Source organism: Apis laboriosa, unplaced genomic scaffold (genome assembly GCF_014066325.1).
Source record: "Apis laboriosa isolate Shangri-la unplaced genomic scaffold, ASM1406632v1 scaffold21_cov150, whole genome shotgun sequence".
In the NCBI taxonomy this organism is placed as follows: Eukaryota; Metazoa; Arthropoda; class Insecta; order Hymenoptera; family Apidae; genus Apis; species Apis laboriosa.
This window is the reverse complement of record NW_025222365.1, coordinates 544,316-569,234: the sequence shown is the minus strand read 5'-3', so window position 1 is coordinate 569,234 and position 24,919 is coordinate 544,316. Positions and strand designations below refer to the sequence as shown.

Sequence of the window (24,919 nt, the reverse complement as noted above, 5' to 3'; positions counted from 1 at the left end):
GTTTAAAAAAAATCTCATGTGCTTGACTTTCTTTGTGCAAATAATTAACTAGGTTAGGTATATCTATTGTACAAAGGATTTTTGTTATAAATTAATAAATTGCTACTAAAATAATTAATCATATAAGAAAAATACTGAATTAGAAATATTAATAACATTTTATTGTACAAATATATCTAAAGCAATAATTGTGTTAATTTTAATAATAATATTGATTGCTTTAGTCATTGATTTTAAAACAGTGTGCTATTTTAATAATCAAATATGTAATTATCAAATTTATACCTTCCAATATAGTTCCGTTTAATCATCTTTTTATTAATTAAATTATTCTATAAATAAATATACTTTATACATTGAGATAAGATATCTTGTTTATCTTCTATAAATTTGACAAATAGTTCAGTATATTTCTGCAGATGGCAGAGTAATCGTATTAACACATCACTGTTCTCCATGTGCATTTCTTATTTACATTTATTGTGTTCCTTTTCATTTATTTCGATTCAATAAATATTGATCACAATCATAAAATCTGTTCTAACTTCAATGTTAACTGTAGTGATAAATAATAAAGTGACATTTTCGAAACAAAATATTCATCACATTGTGATAACATTACGTCTTCACTTATCCCTAGACATAAGCAGCTAGTGACTTTATTATATTTTCTGAGAAATTGGCAACACTTTTCAACAGACAGTAAGCATTCAATTATCATTATTTAAACCACTTTCTATAAATTCTTGTGCAATACATTCAATATTTCAGATGGAAATTTGCATAGATTCTTTAGAATCAGCGAAAAATGCAATCGAAGGTGGTGCAACGAGACTCGAAATTTGTTCTGCCCTTTCCGAGGGTGGTTTAACACCTACTCCTAGCTTTTTACAAAAAATTAAGAGTTTTTCATCTATTCCAATTTATGCTATGCTTCGAATACGTTCCGGAAATTTCGTATACACGAAAGAAGAAATGGAAGTCATGTTACAGGATTTAAAAATATTAAAAAATTACGGTGCTAATGGTTTCGTTTTTGGCGCATTAACGTCAGATAATGAAATCGACGTGGAATCTTGCAAAGATATTCTTTACGCTGCTCAATCATTACCAGTAACCTTCCATCGGGCTTTCGACGAAGTCAACGATCCCTTAAAATCTTTGAAAATATTAATAAATTTGAAATTCGAGAGAATTCTAACTTCTGGACAAAAAGATACCGCAGAAGAAGGATTAGAATTGATAAAAAAGCTCGTTCAAGAAGCTCAAAACAAAATAATCGTGATGCCAGGTTCTGGTATTACTAATAAAAATATCTTGAAAATAAAGATGATATCTGGTGCGAAAGAATTTCATGCATCAGCTAAGAAAAAGGTGGTAATTCCGTATGGTATAAATAAAGTTAAAATTGGTGCTAATAGAGAAACTTACATCACAATGACTGATAAAGAATTAGTGCGAGAAATGGTTCGAATTTTACTGAATACTATATAGTGTTCACGGTGATAGACTATGCATTTTTAAATCGAAGAATATTTTTCTTGAAGTCACGAACCTGTTTCTTTATATAACTGGTTTCTCGATAAAAAATTAAATTCTAACCAAAAAAATACAATACCAGATTATTATTACTATTTATTTATAAGAAATTTATATTCTTGTATATTAATTTAATTTAATAAAAAAAAAATATTAAAATTTAAATATTATTTGGAAATTGTCTTTTTGTTTTATATAAATAATAATAAAACGATTCGAAACAAGAAAAAATACATTGACATAAATATAGAGAGAGTATATATTTCTTTAATTAATGTTTGGAACAACTTTTGCATTTACATATTCATCTAGTGATGTAATTTCGCAAACAGATTAATTGAATAAGATATATTTAATCACAATATTAGTTTTAAAAAAAGTTGCAAAATATTATTATGCTTTCATTTAAATTTTATAAAAATATAATTATTTAGCACAAATTTACATGATAGCTCAAATTTAAATGATATTATAGCATATATCCTCAGAATACAAATGCATTCTTAGTACACAATAAATTCAGAAAATGTCATTATCATCCATATTTAAATTGTAATCGTTTCATAGTACTTGTACATAAATGGAATCTATATTACGTGTTAAAAATTATGCATGAGATTGCTTATTTCATGTCGTAAATGATAGGTAACAATTATTCGATGATTCACAACTGATGAAATTATCTCGAAGTTCTTTTTTATGCATATAGGGCAAACAGAAAGTTGACTCGTCGAGATTCTCCTTTTGAAATCTTCACTTCAACATCGTTACTCTTTCAAAACTAATTGATTTTTATTATCCTACAACACTATTCTATATTTAATATGTCGTTATAAATATTATATTATAATTTTAAAATTAAAAAATAAAAAATCAGATAAATTTCTATTTCAATTCCTATATATATTCTGTCGCAGAATCACATGTTGATAGAAGATCGCGAAAGATTATATTTTAAATCGGAAGTGATCGATTGCATAATATCATGACGATAGCTTTTCACAAATTATCCAAGAAAGACAAGTGTCGCAAGCAATGCAATAATTTCGCGGTAAATATCTTTGCGACCAATTTGGAATTGCAAAAGTTTGCGCAACAGTTCAATGCATAAGGGGTCCTTGCACACGGAAAATAACGGCACTAACGATCAACTGTAGACTGCGCACTTTCGATTTACGACATATCATGGCGAAAAGTGCGTATATACACGCATACAAACCCATACCCGCCCAACGATATGTAAAATCGAAAGCTACTTTAAACGTGTATATAGTATGTGAAAAAAACAAATACGAAGTCAGAATCCATGTATGTACATTTGTAACGCATATGTACAAGTTTCATGGTGCAATCATAAGGATCGCGCGTGTGCACATTGGCGTCAGTGAACGTAAATTTGAAAATAGCCTCAAAAAATAGACGTAAACGAGAAGAAAATAAATGTTTCAAAAGCTAACATTAATATGTAATTTCGTAAGAAATTTCGATTTTTTATCTATAGATTTTAATCATTCTATAAAATTTATGAAAGATATAAAATTTGTGAAAGAAATCTCAAGCATGATTAACATTTTTTAATAAGACAATGATATCAAATTATGTGAAACATCAGTAATGAGGTTAAACACTTACCACAAATCAAATGGCGCGCAATGACAATTCAGTCAATCAATAGGTCCAATTAAATATCAGGAATTATTGAGTTAGATAAGAAAACACTCACAATCTGAAAGTCCTATGTAAATCAATCACATCGAATAATAAGCAATGGATAGTTTAAAGTCGGTCAACTAGTTACTTACTTGTAGAAGGGATAGAGAAAAACATGATCTTTGGAATCTGGCACGAAGGATCAAGGGGTCGTTTTTTCTAGCAATGCTACCAACTGCGCCGGCGCCCATGAAGTTGACCGGTGGAGAGTGTATTTACCGCCAAGACGCGCGCGCATATACCCCTGCAAGGTACGTTGGCCTAGAGAATGTGTTAGTGCGTGACACTCTACTGGTTGTCTGGTGGCTGTATTATTGCTCAACTGGATTCGTCTCTCAGTGCGAGAAAGACGTTCAAACGGTTCGGTTGTCATCATTTGCGCATTTCGACCTCGTCCTTCTTCCTCCTTGTGACTGCGATATAGTTTCATTTCGTTTTAATTTCCTTTGTCTTATTTCACAGTGATCCATAATTCTCTTTGTGTAACCTACAATAACACAAAGAAACATTCGAATTCGATTTGGAATGCATTTTCGTCACTCATTATATACAGAAATGCAAGATTATTTCACATTATTATTTAGTGTGTGACTGTGTTCGTAACCTCATATCGAGAAACATTTTTTTCTATTTATGTGTGAATCCTTTGATTATATATTGTGCGTAGACATGTTAAAAAGTACAAATATCGTTATATCATACATGTGTTATCAAGAATTTACGAAAATCTTTGTCTAAAATATAGACACGATTATATTATTCACCATACATCAAGAGCTTTCATAAGAATTTGCTGAAGTATATATAAGCAGATTTATAAGCAGATATAAACAATATCATAGAGGTAATTTTGTTAATATTTTAAAATAAATTGTATTGCATAATTGCACAATATAAAACTTAATATAGAAATCGCGCGAGAAATCGTTGATCTATTCGAGATTCAATTCTTTGCAAATATGGAGACAATACATAGTATATTTCGAGTCTATGGAAAAACATAAAATGTTTTAACATTTCCCATTTAACTTAAAAAAAAAAACAGTATGACATATTCATTCATGATACAACGCATACGCGTGCTTAATCTTATGAAATCAAAGAGGTGACAGTTGAAGTCGAGGAAGTATAACGAGGAAAAGTCGTACGAGTATCAAATTCACAGAGCATACGTATGTATAGTTTCGTTATATATCTAGCAACGTTATAAAAAAATTTCCCAAACTTTCGTAATATTTTACAAAACTTTCTGTCGGATATATTATAGTTGACCTACTTTTAAAAGTATAGATTCTTTTCAAAATCTTTATATTATAAATCTTAATAAATAATTATGTACATCAAACTATATAATAGACCCTCTCAAATGCTATATTTGACACAATAAATCATATTGAATCCGTTGAATATAATCTTTAATACCGACAGATAGAAGGTAAATTGCAAGTTATGATTTGATAATAAGAATCAAATATTTCATCGAAATTCATCAATAACTTATTTTTACTTAACAAAAATTCATCGATATTTCTCAAAACTTTGAAAATTATCTGTTAAATTATTATTATAATTGCATCGTTTACGATACTTTCGTGTCATTAACAATTCTAATTGATTCAAAAGCATATTTTCCAAAAATATTACGGTTTTTTATCTTAATAGATAAAATAACTTTCGATTTTTCGAATACGAGCAACCTGATTCTAACTTGAATAATCCAGGTTACGTGTGCAGAACGAGAGATGCATTTCTATCACGTATTTTCATCGTTCGTGTCGTTTATCCACGTGGCGTGAGTGAATTGAGAAAGCCAATACCAGACTCCTTGAATCCGTTCACAGTATCTAACGGTACTCTTATTTCTTCTTTTCAAACTGTTGCTCGATGATGACGCGTAACACCAAAGAACGAAATCTCGACTTTTACCAGTTTTATGTAAGATGAAATGGAATTTGTCGAACAGTACAGAATAGTAATTAAAGCATGTTATGTGACGCACGTGCAATACTTTCACATAACATACATGGATACGTAAACTGCGTTAGATCATTGTATCAATGTGCAGAATTCAAGAATTCTCGTTTTTCGTTTCTCGTTTTTTCGTTTTTTTTAATTTACTAACATCTCGTAGACAACAGTAAATATTAAATGGAATTAAATGGAAGCTCACAAATGGCTGATGGATAATATTTTTACTGAGACACGTTAAAGTACTATTTTAATTATGAGATATTGATTATTAGATTAAATTATCGATATTTATTCTCTTTACATTGTTTTATGTTGAACTTTCATCGTTACTCTTTATTTCGTAGAACTTCGTCAACCTGACTCGATAGCCAATTATTTACTTTGTATTACAAGCATGTATCTTTATACGGAAAGGACCGAAATGCACGATAGTATTTCATTTAAAGAGTTTCAAATAAATTTCTTGAACAGAAAATTATTCCAAAATTTTATTGTTCGATAAACAGTGAAAATAATATTCATAATTAATGTTTATTGAATATGATAATAAAATTAAATTGTAAAATTAGCAATTAGTAAGTTATTTATATTCTATTATTTTTTAAATCATTCAATTATATTTTTTTTCTAAATACATATAATTTTATAATAAATATTTATCTTATAACATTTATATATTAAGCAAATGAATTTCGATGAAAAATATATTAATTAATGCTAAATGCAGCTAAATACAGTCTGCTGAATATTAAGCAGACCGAATCAAACAACATCGATCGCAATAACAAGCATTTTCGTAGCACTTCCGCTTAGACTGACGGAAGCTCTACTTTCTTGCGCGGTCAATGACGTGTATGGTATTGGTAATTATAATAGGACTATTATTTGAACAGTTAGACAATCCAACCCCATGATTAAATGATCTGATTGAATCTCGAAATTAAAATTTAAATCTCGACAAAATTTCTTTTATTTCAATCCGTTAATCAATATAAATGAAATTAAGATACGATCAAATTTATATTTAAATATATGCGATGAAATTTTTGAAGAATAGCATACGATCTCAATGCAAAAATTCGCTTGAAGGAAGATATTCGACCGAGATTCTCGATTTCCATCGTTTCTGGATCAAAGATCTTTTTATGGATTTCACGGTCAAGCGATCACGATCTCTATCATCGCTCACCATAACAAAATTCTTTCTTCGAAATTTATAAAAGATCTTAAAATTTTTAAAAGATCTGAGGATTTCCACTTTTTTAACCTTGCGTGAGATATGATAAGATATTATATTTTTTTACTTTGACACTAATTTTACAATTAATATATTTGATATTTATAGACGATAAGAAAACATGTTTAGAGTAATTAACAATTCAAAAAACGGCGGTGTTCTCATTCTCTCAAGTAAAACTTTCTGAAGTTGTAAGTTCCTTGTACTTCAAGAAACTTTGTACTTTTTTAAGATAACAATGTGCCAAAGAAAATGCATACTATTTTTAGTCACATTTTCTATTCTACTGACAAATTGTTATACAGCACGCTTTCTTCATAATGACTTAAAACATATGAAGTTACTCGCAAGATATACTCGTTGCTGTAAAACAGTTTCACTTTTCGCTATTGTCATGAATGGGCACGCGATTCTTTCCACGGAGCTTATGCATCCTTCGAAGAAACGGATTGCTTTTCTGGGTTTACGAAAGCGTGGAGAAACAATATTGGTTTCTAGACATAATTTAGAGATCGGTACACTTTGATCAGAAAGGCTATACACTTAAGTTTTTCTGACTAATAGAAAAAAAATCTCTCTTTTTAAAATTTAATTTTTAAATTTTTTTCCTGTTGCAACGATATTATCAATGAAGATAATTTATTTTTTAACTAACGAGACATTGGAAACTATTTGTTTGCATTTATATTATAAATTCGTAAAATGTCCTTAAAATGTCTAAAAAAATCATTTGCGTGTTTCCATACAATTAAAAAAAAAAAAAAAAACCTATAAAANTTTTTTTTTTTTTTACTATTGATGAATATTTGCATTGCAAATCATTGAAATATGACATGTTAGACAGAAATAGGTTTTTTTAAAATCTTAAAAAAATATATCTTCCGATATTTTAAATGTACTTATATTTTTTTTTATCGGATTATTATGTTTAACTCATAAAATAAAATGATTAAGAAGAAGAAAAAAATGAATTCTCAATATGAATTTTATTCTAATTAAGTTTCATCGATTTTTCAGTGCGCTGTGATCACTTAGGAGATACACAAAATACGCTTAAGGTGAGGAATTTTCATCGGAGAGACGAACGAGAAAAGATGTGTCATCATTGAGAAGAAAAAAATCTCAGCGAAAGATACCTTTCCCCAAGATCCATTAATTCGTATACAAACCACTGAAAGGACGTTGATCGAGATGGAGGACAAGAAGCAGTGGGAAAAGACGAAGAAGCTGTTCAGCTGGAGCGACGTGCAGACCGCGTGAGTAATACGCTTGAAATTTGTTTGGGCTCGCTTCCACTTTTACTTCGCTTTCGTTGATTGGAGAAACCGGCCATGGTTCGACTTTGTACCCGAAGCTTCTACGATTATATTGGTCATTATAATAATTATATTTTAATATTGATTTTACAAGAATGCTAAAAATAATGCTGGAAAAATAACTCCAATTTTCAATTAACAGGAACGATGAAGGAATTCCACAATAGCTATTCTGTGCAAACGAAATATAGTTATTTTATTTAAGTTTTGAATTTATTTGAATATCGTCTAGTTAGAATTCATTAAGATTATAATTTATATGCGATATGCGTATTATAATTTAAAATGCGAAAATAAATTTATACAAAGAAATAAGTACAAACACGTCATATTATTTAACATGAATTGATAAAAATTAAATATTATGAATTGTAAAATATTTTTTTTTCTATCTGAATTCTATTATTTTTTTTTTTTTCACACATTGTTATAAAACTGTTTTTTTTTTTTTCGTTTTTTACAATGACCATAATTGCAAAAATAATCTGAGTGTCATAAAAAAGTACATATATTCTTTTTTTCCGCGAAATGACCATGATTTTGTAACTTATTGTGAGGACGTGATTGCATGAAATGTACAAATTCTGTTTGAATACATACGGCGATTTTATGGTAACTTGCATTCCGCTTGTATAGATTATGCGGAAAAATCGTATTCTGCTCCGTGAATCTTGATTCTTCTCTTACATTTTATATTTTTCGTCGAAGAAATCTTTGATTTCTTTTATTTATTCTTTTTCTATGATTTCCAAAATCAGTGGAAATCTTTCATCGTAGAGGAAATTGGGAAAAAATGGAAAAAGTTCTATGGAGACACATCGAAGACACAGGAAACGGTGTGTATCAAAAAATTTCTAACGAGAGTGAAAAGTCGTGGAGACTTCGAAAAAGTCGGCCAACAAATGGCGCACAAAGCGCGAGGCAAATTTTGCAAGAGCACCACACACTGGTACGAAGCTACTTCGATCCTCGAGTTCGCAATCGCGCGTGAAAGTGGCCGACGAGGAGTCGCGATGAATAGGCTCGTCCGCTTGTGGCTGCTTCGTTTTATCATTGCACAGTGAAAGGGTAAAATGTAGGCAAAACACACGAACGATCGCGACAAACGCATCCTCTCTATGTCAGATTGATCTAACATCGATCTCTCTTTTACGAAGAATCTCTAGGCGTGAACTCTTGTACGAAATTATATGCTCAATTTTTTATCAAACTTATTCGTTTTCTCATTGAATATATTTTTATTGCCTATTAATTAGAGTTTTTCCTTCGGTAAGGAGGCTGAGTTAATTAATAAAAATTATTATCATCTTTAGATTGATGAGTAACACTTCTATTCTTTAACTTTTAACGATGAATCATAACCAAAGCCAAAGAATAGGTTTCTGCGTGACATATCTTAGATACGGTATTTTACATTTTATTCTAGTCATAGTCGTAGAAAAAAATAATAGATTAATAGAATGATTCAATAATTGAGATTATTATGGAAGGATCTCCTGTTAAAGATGATAGAAATTAATGAATCATTTAGACGGAAAAATAATAAGTTATGGTATGGTTGCATCATTAAATTTCAAAGTGCGTGTATGCATCTATTCAAATGTAATTAAGAATAATACATTGATCATTGATTGCAAATTACTGTTTGTCGTTCCCTTATGTACCGATTAATGTTGAAGAAACGGAAAGGAAAGAAGTATAAAGATATCTCGAGAGATGGCACCACGCTTACCATTTCTGTTACGTGATGAACTTAGGGGTAAATTAGCATAATTCACAACATGTGTCTCGTTAACATAAAAACGAGTATAGACTGATAATTATCGAAGACACAACATGCATTGCGTGACGCTCGAATACGCGCATTACATAAATATAATTTTATGTACAAAGTCGCGATTAATTTACGCGATCATATCATAACTTAATCTTTATTTTATCTATTTTATTTATATAATTTTATATAAAATATATATATATATATAAGAATAAATAAGTGATGAAAATTATAATTAAGAAAAAAAATTAAATTTCTTACAATTTTAAATATTTTAAATATAATATTAAATTAATATTATATAATATAATATTTTAAATATAATTTTAAATATAAAATAGAATATTCTTCAATTTTTAAATATAATAAAAATAAAATAAAAATTATATAAAATAAAATTGCATAATATGATAATCCGTGGATCACGATTAAACGTAATATTATAATATTCTCGGCAAAAATATCAATGAAATTGATTTGACTATTTATGGCAGTCTGTTATAAAATATTACATAAATAAATATTTAAAATAAATATGCAATAAATGCTTAATAATAAAAAAAATTATATACATGATAACACACATAACAAGTCATAATTTGATAATAATTTTATATATGCTTATTAAATAATGCAATTGAATATAGAACATTTGACTTTTAATTCATGATTTCCAATCATTTTCAATGTTTCAATTTTTCAATGTTTCAATTTTTCAATATAATTTTAATTAATTATTGATTTCATAAGATATAAATCGTATACATTTTGTTTTATTTTCACATCAAAATATTTTATTGGTATTTTATATAAAAGAGGTATTAAAAATAAATCATCAAGATAAAAATCAATTCAAAAAATCTTATGAATATATATTAAGAAGAAACGATTATTCGTTATAAATTATATAAATATTTATCCCTCTATAAATAATTGTAATCGTTATTTGTCTTTTTTTTTACATATCTTCTGTATATATTACAAACATTATGGAGCAACAATATTGCATAATTAATAAAAATCATTTGTAAATTAATTCCAACAAAATGCCAGAAACATCAAATTAATATAATAATAATTCGAATTAGTAAACTATAAACCGTGTTAGTTGCTTAATTTGCTTCGCAGGAAAGTTTCAACTAATATCTTTACATCAATCAGCAATTCCTAATGTAATCGCTTTCTCCAATAATCGATTCCCAAAACCTACGTGGCCATTCCACGTAGATAATCTCTAAATATCTTCGTTCAAGTTCAACGAAAATACCAAAACTCTGTCTGCATTTAAATAATAATGAAATATTCATATTTCTCGATTAATTATATTTTTTATTGAATCTTTTTGAAAAATATACAATTAGCATAATCTGTATTATACAGAAAAAGAAACAAAAAATTAAATGTTATTTAGTCGATTCGGAGAAAAAAATTATATTTATTATCGCTCGTCGTTATAAATTCTGGGCTAGAAGATGTAACTAATTTGTATAATACAACACAATACTCGATTATGAAGCGTCAATTGAAAATCGTCGAATTCTATTTACGAAATTGCATTCGATGATTCCGAAAAGTAGCACAAGGCTATACGAACAAGCTCGTAAAGGGAAAACCCCTTGCTAGCTGGTGCACGATCATCAAAGTATCGACGAATCAACGGTTGAACACTCTTCCTGGGATTTACGTAACACAGCAGCCGGACTGACCGCTTTCACGTCTATACCATACCTTCGGCCGCATTTAGCGACCTGGTTCAATAAGTCCCATGCCAGTTTCTCAAGTCTGGGCCCGGCCTTCTTTCCCAGCACGTCTGTTTCAGGGTTAAATTCGTCGATTTCCTTACCCGATATCAATATATCGCGGCATACGTCGTCAACTTTTTACTCTGATCCTTGCTTCGATGCCGAAAAGGATCGAATTTCACCGGTGGTTTTAGGATTAATTTCAATCGTTTCGCAAGATTATATTTTTAATACTTCGGATCCAGAGATTGAATGAAAAATTAGGTTATGATTATTTGTTTCTTCTATAGGAAGGAAGAAAGAACGATCGAAAAATCAAGAATTTTTCCCGTCCAGTTCTCTGTCGTGTGCCTCTATTTTAAGTAGAATTTCTTTTTTCTCTTTATAAAAGAGAAATTTAGGTGAGGTCACTTCCTCAACACTTTTCTAAAGTACCGACAATTCTAGGAATCGGAGGTGACAAACTTATGGCGAAAAGTTGAAAATATTATATATATAATTCTCGAATGACAAGAAGAATAAAAAATATCTTTTCCCGGTCATGATTTTTATAATGCAACAATTTACAAAAAAGCCATACAAAAAAGAAAAGAACGAGCGAGTTAATAAAATAAATCTTGTGTAAGTGCAAATTAAATCACAATATAGAATTACATCTCACGACATTTGTTTACAATGTAAACAAATTCACAATATCATTATCTCGTGTATCTACTCCTAGAGCTATTTACAGTTCTATTTGCGTGTACGAAACGTATGTATGCGCGCATGTAATGTATGTATGGTGTGTGTATGTGTATGTGTGTGTGTGTGTCGTTCTTTTTTTCGCGGAGATTTCGTGCAACGGACATTTTGCGAAACGAAAACGAACGCACGTGGTTAATTATTTATAAGCGGTCATATATTTTATTGTCGTTTAATTCGTGTTTCCTATTTCCTAGGAAATAATCGTAAAACAAAAGACATATCGAGCACGACCTCGTTACGATCGGTTCAAGCGTTTGACAATCGGTCAGTGCGCATGCACCGAGCCGAGACTTTCGCTTTTACCAGAAGAAGCCCAAGCGAAGGTGGCTGACACTAACTAAGAAGCGAGAGACCTTGCGCAGACCTTCCCCTCTCCAACTTCAATTAACCTGCCATCAATAAGAACGAGATTTGTCTACGTTAGTCGGGCTATGCATTAAATACGATCCACTTTGTCATGGTAGGGTGACATTAACAATAAGCCACGATTATCCTCATGCTTTTCACGTAATATATCAATGCGTTTCGTCGACAGTTTAAAACAGCGAAAATATTTTCGACGTGACATAACGTACGATATTAATTTGTAATAATTTTTATGACAAAGATGAGTTAAAATAATTACGCGCTTAAACATTTTATTATGATAATAAATTTGTATTATGACAATAATTTTGTACGGGATAATAGGGGATTTCTTGTGAAAAAATTAAATCGAATATAAATAAAATTGGTTGATCCTCGATTGGATATGAATGATTCTATCGAGAGAGAGAGAATTATTTTTATTAATGAAAAAATTTTTATTATCTTATTTTTATTAATTTTAAACAAAATTATTTGACACGTGATAATTATGAAAATTTATTATTTTGAAAATTTAGAAACGAATTTAAGGAGAGATTAATTACTTTCACTTAATACAATAATAATGTAAAAAGCAATAAAGGAATTGGTAATCGCATTTATTACGGTAATAAAATAGGTTCTAATTATTTTTTAAATATCAAAAGAGATACGAATGAAGATCAACGGGATATTGTAATAAATTTACTTTAGAAATAGATGGATGTAAGGAAAATAAGTATTTGAATACTTTGTACGGTTATCGTCTCTATTGTTGGCTGTTCGATAAAAGTTAAGTCGATCGATGCTTTTTCTGCAATGCTTATTTACAACCGACTCGATTTAATCCAATAATGAAAACCGGTGTATTCTTCACGTTCGATGGCCCGACGACCGAAAAACCATAAATTACTTTCACTTTTCGGAATACTTGCCTCGTCACAAAACTCATTTTCATCTTTAATTATTTGGATCATTTAGAAAGTTTTAGAAAACAGCTTATATTTTCCTTTGTACTAAACTCATTGTTATAGTCGTTAATTACGGAAAAATAATTTATTCCTGTTACCTTTAATTTTCGGTAATCCTTTTATTAATGCACTAATGCTCAAGAATAATGTTCTTAAGAATAATGTTCTTAAGAATAATGTTCTTAAGAATAACATTCTTAAGAATAATATTATAAAGAAAATAAATTTCAAAATTTTCCAAAATTCACAATTTTTCCGCACATTTTCAATATTTTGTTTCGTGCTCTTTCTTCACCACATTCTAAAAATATAAATTTCGCGAATGTAAATTTTGCATAAAGAAACTCAACTGCGTAAATTCTATAAATAAAACAAAATGAACGTACGTAATCAAATCTGAAATACGAATTGCTTTTATTCAATGATATAATTAGAGTTGAAAACAATTTTCATTTTCGTTTCGTCATCTTTTGATTCAACGTTTTCATTATTACGCGCAATTCTTTAAATTTATTCAACAATTGAGATATCAGGAATTATTAATTATAAATTCGTGAATTAATTAATTAACGCTTTGTAATATTAAATAACAAATTTTTCATGTCATATTCTATAAATATTACATATAAATTATGAATACATGAATATACACAGATCCTTTTCACGAATCTACACTTCCCAAGACCCCCATCCAAAAAAGTAATATGAAATAATACTTTAAACAATAACTCATTGTAATCATAATAATCATATGATTCACGTGATTCAGTAACTAATCCAACGCATAACAGCATGCTTTCACCTCTCTGTTCTCTTTCTTCATTTCATACCATTTCACTTCTTACGTATTTGAAATTAAATACTCTATATCCGTAAATAAACAAACAAATAAATAATTTAATTTCAATTCTGAACAGTATAACCACTCATTCATCGAGATCTCTCGAAATATCACGACAAGGCGAATCGATGACACACGATCGTTAAGTTCATCGAACTTGCTGTTTAACATTTTAGTCAAGGGAAATCCGCTGCCAAGTTAGCCGCTCGATGTATATCAAAACGTATCGTGAAAATTCTTAACGTCATACGTGGCAATTTTCGTATAAAAAGAAAAAAAAAGAAAAAAAAAAGAAAAAAGAAAAGAAAAGAAAAAATGCATAATTTTCTCAAGAGTTATTTAATCAAGGCTCATATTACGTCAGGGACTGTATCCAAGTTACGCAATCCTGGGGAAAGTGCAAACCGTTCTGATCACTATTATGGTCGCTATTTCTCGATCTCGAATCAAATTGTTTGTTGATGGCTAGATTCCTAGAGACCACGATTAATTAAAACAATTTCTGTTCACGGTTGTGTAGCTCAATCTTAGAGAAATATGATCGTTGCTCGAGCGAAACGATTGCTATTAATTTTTTTTCGAACGATCGACGATCAGAATTCATGGATGTCTAAGGATATACGAATATATTTGAGAAAAATTTCGAGATTGAGATTTTTTTTTTTTTTTTTTTTTTTTTTGCTAATGAATATTAAATCGAGAGTGAAAGTTATCGTCAAATGATCGTTCTCCATATTACAATGCTCACTTGCGAAAAAATATTCTCGCAAGAGAAATTTTTATCCTCAAATGTGTTCGTATCCTAAGAAGGGATAGCCAAGTTTATAAATATCGATAAAAACAAACAAAGCTTTCTTAAGTTGCATCATTTTTAACTGAAAATTTAATGAAAATTTAGCAAGTTTTATTATTAGTGTATCTTTTGATCTTCTGATTGATCGAGCTGCAACGTTCACGAAATATGAAAATTTATTGGCAAAAGAGCATACGCTTGAAACTCTCAATAGTAAGTCTGACTTCGAGCCATGAAAAAATTCTCTTCGGCAAAAAATGAGAGTCAAACTTTCGTTACGCGAACATATTTTAAACAAAGACTTGGACAATTAAGCCTTGGGCAATTGTCTTGGCTATCGCTAGTCAATAAATTTTTCTCAGTTTATTGTTAATGAAAATGCGATTATTAATGAACGTTCGTAATAGTATTTGAATTAGAAACATATAAGCGTACCGTTTTAATTGTTTGAATCGCGACCAATGAAATTTTTTATTTCCTAATGAATTGATGAGGACGAAAAACGATAAATTTTCAAATTCTTCAGTTCGTTTCCGGCATTCGTCGCTGGTCGTCCGAATTTTTTTAAAAGAATTTATTATACCATCCATATAGCAGGAAATTTAATACTGAAGAGGTGGGGATCACTCGCAATAAACGTGATTCCCGAGTGCAAAGTTCTTCAAAACTAATTTTCAAGAATTTAATTATCAACGAACCGGCACGTAATTTCAGAAGGAAATTTCTTGTTATATTCTAGATAATAATAATAATAATATAATTATATAGATAATAATAATTTAACGTATTATAAAGAAAAAAATAAATAAATTTTCCATTGAAAACTAAAATTCTAGAAAATGCAATAGGTAACGCTAAATTATAATTTACAACAGTTTATATGCAGTTTACTTGAATATAAAATCCGTCGACAATTTTTTGTCGACCCTCGTATATTTTTGCATAGTCATCTACAATAAAGAAAAGAAATAAAAAAGAAATAAACGCCTTCGTGAATGTTAATTCGCGTATAAACTGTAAAACACAAGTATGTTTTAGAAATCGTTGTGCTAGAACGATCGATGTGTCACAACAACAACAACAAAAAATCGGTTAATTAATTACAGCACTCGAACGTGTTCCATTCTACAACCTCATTTTTATATACGTGTATATACGTATATGTAGTGTCAGTGTAGTGTTGTCATATCAATACTTATTGCACTTATTCCTAGAATTCTGTAAGTGAATTTTCAAACTATGAATTTCTCACTTTGATATATGATATATATTCTTATAACTATTCGAGTTATTCGAAGTCTTTTAAAAATTATAATTTTTGAATTATAGTGTCATTTACCTAGCAAGAGTTCAATATTATCTCATTCAAAATAATAATGAATTTTTTTTTTTTCTTTTCTTATTAGATACCATGGTAAGTTTCACAAATCAAATAAAAATGATAAGTGTGACAATTCGCCTTAATCATATATGTATATAAACAGAGATTTAGAATTGTTTAAAAGACTTATGACAATCGTTGCCATCGTAACGATACATGACAGAGTCTTTTTCAAAACGCGACGATGTTTCGTTCATGGCTCATGAAACAAAAAGAGCTTGAAATCGTTGAAAGCGCGCGAATAGAACGCAGTAAAGAATCATCAAAGATTTTGCAAGTATAATCTTTCAGACTCTTTACTGCGTGTCTTTGTTCATTACGTGGCCAGATGTTTCCGTATCTTGGCTAGACTTCTATACGCATTGACACGTGGAGATGTTTTGCATGAAAAATTGTTCTCAATTCCCCTCTCCCTCTGATGACGCTGGTTTTTAAAGAACCAGTATTAATCAGTGGCAAATATGATCCGAGTTTACATAAATAATCTATTTAAATTGATTTTTTCTTTTTTCTTTTTTTTTTTTTTGATACAGTGTTAAACTCGATCGAAGAAATTCAACGAGAGAATTTATTCTCAATTATTCTCAAAGAGAGTTAATAAATCGTTAATAAATCCTGCGATTTATTCTATCTAGTTATTTTTGAGCATATATGAACATATTTGCTCCAAAGACAATTTTTTTTTTTTATTAAAAGTAATACTTTAATAATTAATTTTTTAATTTTATTAATTTCTTAATTTTATTTAATACGATTATCAAGTCGATTACGTCTATTCCTATTCTTTCGAGGATATATTTTTTAAAAGAATAAAACGTAGAAAGAAACGTAATAATTCGATAACGATACAATTTTAATGTTATTTATAAAATATTAAATTTATGAAAAATACAAGATACTGATTTTTATCTGGATAACTTTTGATTAAAAAGAAATTCAATGCATCGTGTAAATGCAAACTTGACAACAGTTTGAACTAATCTTTGTAAATAAAATGGAAAAATATTTAAATTTATTATGAAAATGTAAAATTGGCAAACACTTTTGTAAAAAAAAAAAAAAGAAAAAAAAATTAACGAACTGAGACGAGAGAGGTGATCAGAAATCACCAATGTACTGATTTTTATCTAAAAGGCAAACTCTTAGAAAATGATTCGACACACCGTTCATAAAACATTGACAAACGTGAAACGAAACGCAAGATTGGTAAACACTCGTCTCGAAAAAAAATCAAACGATCCAAGAGACCAGCGGAAAAGGGCGGAGTTGATTAGAAATCGGTGAGAAATCTAGAAAGCATCGAACACTCGATAGAAATTCGATAGAGTTCGAACTTCGCATCATTTGATAAAATACGTACATGTATCGAAACAACGACACAATGGATCGAGAAATCGGCGATACGGTGATTTTCATGCAAAAGTTTTCATCAAATTGTACGATGATGATAATAAAAATAATGATGACAATGAAAATAAAAATCGGCGTACGTTTGGTAAAAATTGGAAGGAAACGGAAGGAAATATAAGGAATGGAATCGACGAAGAAAAGGATGATGGTGATCAGAAATCGGCAGAAATTCCAACGGTAATAACATGAACGAAAACACTGTGGACGAAGGACGACAGGTGGAGGGAAGGTGAACGAAAGAAAGAAAGCTGGTTGGTCGAACGAAGACGAAGCATGATTGGATATAGGTGGAGTGGAGGTACGGTAAGCGCGAGAGTGAGAAAGAGAAACAGGGGGAGAGAAGGACGACGTGGGTCAGCTCGTTAAGTTGCGAACTCGATTTTACTCGCTTCTGACCGCCTCAGTCTCGCGTCAGGACTCGCAGAGGACGAGGTGTCTCTCCTACGTATCCAAAGCTCCTCTCCAGCTGACACGCGGCTCAAGTACGATTTCAAACGATCGTGAACCAGTGTGGGACACGGTGCGATTGTGTGTCTGATTTAGCCTTCCGTGCATAGCTGTGTTTTGTGTGGTGAATTTTTCTTTTTTTTTGAATTTTCTTTTCTCGATTTCTCTCGAGATTTGTATATATATATATATTATATTATATATATATAAATATATACACTCTACACGCATCAGAAGACTGATGCTACCGATCAACTGTGAATCCTTAGTGACGCCTGGCCAGGATTACACCTAAAGGATACGCTTCGAGTGATCATCGAAAGCAGGATTCAAGTACGAGATCGCGTTGGGATTTGATTCGAAGGTATGCATAATTCGATATATCGAGAGGATTTTCACGTGAGAAGACGACGCGAAAGATCGAGAGCGATTCGATATGTTCATCAATTTTTTTGTAATTATTGTTCCTTGAAAATCTATTTGATCGATGTTTTCGCAATCGATCGATTATAGTTTTTATATCTTCCATCGATATTTTATTTACCATTATTCTTTCCGTAAAATAAGATTTATTTTAAAAAATTGAGAATAAGAAAAGAAACAAAGGAAAAAATAACAAGCAAAATGAATTCCCGTAAATCGAAAATGGAAAAACTCGACTCGTTGCTCGATTTATCGCGGATCTTCGTACCTTCCGTTGCGCGGACGAAGGAATGAAAAACATTGGAATTAATTTTGTATTTCCCACAATTGAGAAATTATCGTTCATGGTTGCGTTCGTGTTATTATTTTCTTTCTTTCGACTGTGAGAAATTCGATCCGCCCGTTTTCACCATAATTACAAGCATAAAACAAAAGCGAAAAGCGGTTCGTGTGTTCTAAACCCCCACCCGTCGGGACAATCGGATCGGGCAAAACCGCGGGTTCAGTTATTATCGAACCGATCGAGAGATCCATTTCCGATCGATCGGGTTAGATCACCACGATTAATCATTTCTCGCGGCAGTTAATAGGGGAACTGGATCTCTGGAGGAGATTTTGTTTACCGCAATGAGTCAGCTGTTTCCGCAGATTTGTGAAATAGAAAGCGAGTCGCTCGGTGGAATTGCAGTATTTTGACAATCGAGGAATGCACACGCAGTGAAATCGAATCGTGCTCTCACGTAACTTGCCGAGAAAATATTTTCCTAATTTTTTTTTTTATTCTTTTTTCTTTTTTTCTTTCTTGCGTTCTCATCAACAATATTATTTACAGTACGAAGAACAAGCATCAAGATATATTTATATCGAGTGTTTGATCGCGAAGTTGCTGGTCTGAAAAGTGGATCTTCATCGAAGCAAATCGAATTTCACTTTCGACCGATACGAATTTCGATGAGCAAATTTAACGGTGAAATATTAAATTTTCTCGCTTCTTTCGATCGAAAATCGAAGGAAAGGAAATCAGAAGTGAATGATGTTTACCTTTATTCTAGACATGCATATTTTCTTTTGCAATCGTGTAAATCGTTTTTAAACTTGTAAATCGTATACAGAGATACGAATAGAGAGAAAGAAAAAAACAGCTTCGAGATGTATATCAATCTGTCTAGTCACTCTAATAGGGAAATGGATCTCCGTCGAGACAAATCGAATTTCACTTTCGACTGATATACGAACTCTTTTTTCTTTTTCTCTTTTCTTTTTTTCGACGAAGAAATTTGATTGTTATTATAAATTTCTGTCTCGATCAAAATCGAGAAAACTAGACACGGAAAGTGTTTCCTTTTGTTCCAGGTATGTCTCTTAGTAATCTATAGATAGGTCATAGCTAAAACGCACGTGAGGTAAATTTTTAATCGTGTGATCAACAAGAACAACCGCAACGATATTCTCTGGTTGTCAACAGGATAATATCCAACGGAGAAAGGTTAATTATTACATAGAAAAAAAATAATAGTTAGGCGATGTAAATTCCATAGAGAAATATCGGATACTTTCTTTCGCGACACGAGAAAGGAAAAAATACGGAAAATAACAATTTCTCAACTGGATTATCGTCGTCCGTGTAAATTTCTTCTTTTGTCGAACGTGACAAAGATTAATCCCTTTAATCCCTCATTAACCCTTCTGTCATTCTCTTCAAGCTCGGATTCGAAATGTACCGTTAAACAGTATATGATCTAGGTAAACTCATAAAACTGAACGCGGCGTGAAATCGAGAGTAAATGGGTGACCTGAAATCTCGCCTCTATCGAATGGAAGAGAAAACGAAAAGCGTGAAACGGAGAGGCGCCGCCGGCTCTCACAACTGCGGGGCAGAGATTCCACGGGAGAACGAATTTCGCGCGATCGATAGAACGATTAGTCGCGATCCGTAACGATTCTAGAAAGTAAAACGAGTGGTGGTCAAACACGAGGCAAAGGCGGTCGCCGTTTACCAACTCTAACGATTCACGAGTAAAAGTCAATGACAAGGAAGGTTGTTGAATATTCTTCTATCTTTTATATATATATATATATATATATATATAAAAACCTATGTGCACGGCCGAGCCTCGATTGCTTTTCGGCCCACGTTTGTTCGAGCAGCAACCGCGCCACCATTGTGTAATTTCGTGTTATCGTAAACGTAACCCCCACCCCCGATCAGAAAGATCATCATCGCTCGCTCGCGCTTGCGCAATCGCGTTACTTTACGACGGACATTGTGCAATGAAAAAACGCAAAGATCAACGGAATCGAGACGTTATATACCTATTTTATGCGTTTAATTTATACTTATTTTTTTCCTTCGATGGCTTCGATACAACGATTTCGCGTTACGCGCGAAATCGTAGCCTCTGTGCGGGCATCGAAGTCACCCGTCGCGAGTGGCTGCCGCCACGACGTGTGGCAACGAACCAGTGAGAGTGTATCTACTTCCCTTCGATTTCGTTCGACTTTGACCGCGTGATTCGCGTGCTTCGATTTTTAATATTATTGAGAAAGAGAGAGAGAGAGAGACATCGATCTTGATGTACCTTGGATTTGATTGAAAAAGAAAAAAAGAAAAATCGATTAGATTCTTCTTCCAACTCGTCCATCCGAGTAGATACCCTCCGCGGGTATATTCATACGTCGCGGCTATAATTGACAGGCATTCCCGTGGGCTGCATTCGAATAGTAACATTAAACGCGAGTTTGCATTTAAGGATTGCATTAAGGTGGAACAAAGCCCATTATCTCGGATTCCTTCCGTCGAACATCATTTTGCGAATCCTCCTCCCTATCGTTCAACTCGGTTTCTAACCAAATTGAAAATTCCTCCAAGTTTCTCTCGGCTTAGTTTCGACTATTATCAATCCATTATACACACGTGTCTAAGGAGCAGATCGAATCTCCTTTCTCGGCGGATGAAAGTTTTCTCGCTTTACATTTAAAAAAGCGTAGCCTGCTGACCATCGCCAAGTTTTCATGCGAAGAAATTTTGTGGAAATTTTCCGTTGGTTTCTCGAATTCCCCTTCTTCTTTACACTCTTATTCTCTCCTCCGTTTTTACGCGCGTTCATCTTTTCCTTTGTCAGCAATGACAATTTTTCTCAACAAGCAGGTATACGTCGGAAAGGTATTAACGGTTCGAATGGTCACGGTCGAAGAAAACGACATTGTTAAAACCGTTATAATGAAAGTTAATACGCTTGGTACAATTGGGACGGATTTAATTACCGCAAAGGCGCAGGTCAGAATCAGATACAAAGCTGCGAAATAGCGATAAATAATGCTTAATCCTGCGATTTTAAGTATGTCGGTCAGTTACCGGAGAAGTAAGTCGAAACGTCATCATAAAATGGTTACACACTTGTTCGGCTACATTCCCTTAGCATGGTAAGCTTTCATTACAAATACATTCGTTACAATAAAGTCGAACGTGAATGTTTCTTAATATTCGAACAATCATTACGAAATTTACGATCTACGGTCTTTCTTTCATCTTTTTACTTAGGAGAACGACGAAAATAGATTAAACGCTCGATTCTTTATCGAACATTATCGATTCTTACTTTCTGCACAGTCATGAAATATTTTCTCTTCTTATATAGGGTATACATTTTTTCTTCTTACATCGTAATATTATAATTCTCATTTTCCACGCGACATATGGCACTTCGTCCCAAGATCCAAGGTCAATGAACCTCATCGATTAAAAAAAAAAACCAATCGACCAACCCGAAAATCCATCTAATCTTATCTATTTAATTTTCCAAAGTGATTTTTAATGTATTTTAATGTATAAGGAATCAACTGTAAAACTCTATAAAGATTTATCGCACTATTTTTTTTAGATTTAACATTCCTTTTTAACGATATTTTTTTTTTTCGCTTCGTCAAACGACATTAAATGATTATTAACGAATCTAATAACGGTTTCGGAATAAATTTCAACGCTCGATCATTACGATTGATGGAATCATTACGATGATTATTACTCGTGGTGATCGACGAGCGGTGTTGTTGGCAATCGTCACATTCTAAAGTGCAATTGCGCGCCGTAATCGGATAGAATCGTTCTTGCATTGACATTGTTCGACCCTTTTGGCCAGATCGTTCCACGGACAAGTCACCATTTTATTTAATACGCCGCCCTTTGATCGCTCGTTCGATCGCGTTACAATTCTTCAATTCTTTTCGCGCTTTCTTGAAGAAGAAAGTTTCCCTACCAATATCTCCTCTAAATCCGTTGTGTAAATATTCCACGCTAGATTCACAGTGGAACAGTCACTGGGATACGAGCACAAATAGCCACGTGTCAAATTTGAAACGAAGACAAGATCCTTCGAAGCTATCTATTCGTTGCTAAAAGATAGATATTATCTTTATTATTTTTTCCAAATATTATGAATATTATTATAAATTATTATATGATTATTATCCAGCGTTTTATTCAAAAATTCTCTACGCGATCAATATTCAAGAGGATGCATTAGCATCGCAAATTCGAAGCATCAAGAGTTTTGATGTTTTCAACCAAAGATTGAGATTCTCCTCTTCAAGAGTCTTTTCACGATCTTTGAAAATATTGTTTGCTTCCTGGTTGCTTTCGTGCTCAATTCAATTCCTTGATACGTGAAATTTAAGATTTTCTCGTCGCTTGATTAAATTTTTTATTCTGTAAATTAATACTCTTGCATCGAAAAGATATTATCCATCTTTTTTTTTTTTTTTTGTTAAAAAATGAAATTCGTGAGGATTTTAATCGAGATACATGGATGAAATGGTAAAAATGATGAAAAAAAGAAGCAGAAGTTATTTCAAAGAGTGATTTAAATCGAGTATCGAACGTTCGGTTTCGTTGACCGAAAAGGAGGCAATCAAAGTACAGCTGATTCTCGAGGAATAAATGTACGCGTTTATAAAGGAAGTCGAACTTTCGTCGCGACTAACTCGCTACGTAATGTCTCGACTTTCTTGTACGATACACGCGTTTTGTTACATACTTATAGAGACGAGAAAAACTCGGACAAAAACATGTTTGTTTGTCGAACATGTCGTATGTGTACAAGGTTATATAAAAAATAATGTTGTGTAATACTGAGCAAAAAATATTCTACACACGTACGATTTGCTAAAAACAGGACAAATTTTTTTCTTTGGCTTAAAAAAATTGCCAAAATATAAGAAATAACATGATATTGGTGTTCGGCTGCGAATAAAATTAAATTTTAATTTGAAACATCATGGAAATGACGAGTGTTTTACCTAATTCACTTCACTTTCTTTTTTTACAAAATTCCTTAATTATCTTCTCAAATTTTTATCCAACAACGTCATCATCGTCATCTACGTTATCCCCCGCTATCCATATTTATTTATTATCACAGCAACGAATATTCTATCGGAAACATTTGACATTCTTTTTCGTTTTATTCTTCTCCAATCTTCGCTAATCATCTTCGCTCTCGGGGCAAATCTCTCCATTTTCAATTTTGTTCTTAAATTTCCACACAAATTTCAATCATCTTTAATCAAAATCTTCGTCGTCATCCATTCCATCCTTCATTTTTATCCATCGTAATAATAACAAATATTACTTACTCGAATGTACGAATATTTGCCCTTCCTCCTTTCCAATTCCAATATTTCTCGATCCCGTCTCTAATTTTGCTTTCCAACTTTTCAGAAAGCATCATCGATCTGTCAAAACCTCTCCCTTCCATTCCCCATTCACTTATTGAGCCACGCTCATTAAAATATCCTCTCGTATGCACGGAAACGTCGGTTGCATAAGACGAAAATTGAACCCGATCAGAGGGAGAATCAGTTGCGAAAAAAAAAAAAAAAAAGAAGAAGAAGCGACGAAGGTCATACTTAACGAGGCCCGAGACGTCCGCTCGAGACACGGCGATCGTCATGAAAGTCACGCTCGAGATCGGCGTCGACGACCAATCGGGTCGTCGATTTCAGGTCGAAATCGAATCAAGGTGAAGGACGACCGACCGTGCGTCGAAAAGAAAAGAAAAGAGAAGAGAAGAGAAGAGAAGAGAAGGGAAGAGAAGAAAAAGGGGGTGTGTTTGTAAGTGGAGGCGGAGACGAGAAGCTACATGGATGAGTTACGTTTCTAAGCGTGGATCCGTTGGCAGAAGGTCGATCTATACGTATATCGAACGTACGTGCTTGAATGTCGTCTCAAAATTGTCGCGCGACAATCGATAATCCGCGCGTGTAGCCCGACG

At 32.0% G+C, this 24,919-nt stretch overlaps 3 protein-coding genes across 9 annotated transcripts in view; 2 read left to right on the top strand and 1 right to left on the bottom strand.

The window, feature by feature from the left end:
• Positions 1-3,265, bottom strand: part of LOC122712944 (erythroid differentiation-related factor 1) — a 79,451-nt gene extending 76,186 nt beyond the window's left edge. For all 3 annotated transcript variants that reach the window (XM_043932997.1, XM_043932998.1, XM_043933000.1), the window contains exon 1: positions 3,172-3,265. The gene's annotated coding sequence lies outside the window, so the exon portion shown is untranslated. The remainder of the gene's footprint in view (positions 1-3,171) is intronic.
• Positions 287-1,600, top strand: LOC122712946 (copper homeostasis protein cutC homolog). The gene is made up of 2 exons (XM_043933002.1): positions 287-702; positions 772-1,600. The coding sequence occupies exon 2, from the start codon at positions 772-774 to the stop codon at positions 1,492-1,494; it is 723 nt and encodes a 240-aa protein (XP_043788937.1). The 5' UTR covers positions 287-702; the 3' UTR covers positions 1,495-1,600.
• A 344-nt stretch (positions 3,266-3,609) lies between the features above and the next one.
• The window catches only part of LOC122713038 (ABC transporter G family member 20), a 35,911-nt gene continuing 14,601 nt past the window's right edge, over positions 3,610-24,919 (top strand). The window contains exons 1-2 of one of the 5 annotated variants that reach the window (XM_043933164.1): positions 3,610-4,093; positions 7,475-7,713. In XM_043933164.1, coding sequence (XP_043789099.1) covers positions 7,649-7,713 — 65 coding nt within the window. In that variant the 5' untranslated portion in view covers positions 3,610-4,093; positions 7,475-7,648. Of the gene's footprint in view, positions 4,094-4,189; positions 4,422-7,474; positions 7,714-18,160; positions 18,592-24,919 lie in introns of those variants that run through there. The other 4 variants (XM_043933166.1, XM_043933168.1, XM_043933169.1 and 1 more) reach the window with 4 other exon arrangements.

Excerpts from the sequence above, each read along its gene's own strand:
- LOC122712946 (XM_043933002.1), top strand. The coding sequence starts at position 772 with ATGGAAATTTGCATAGATTCTTTAGAATCAGCGAAAAATGCAATCGAA.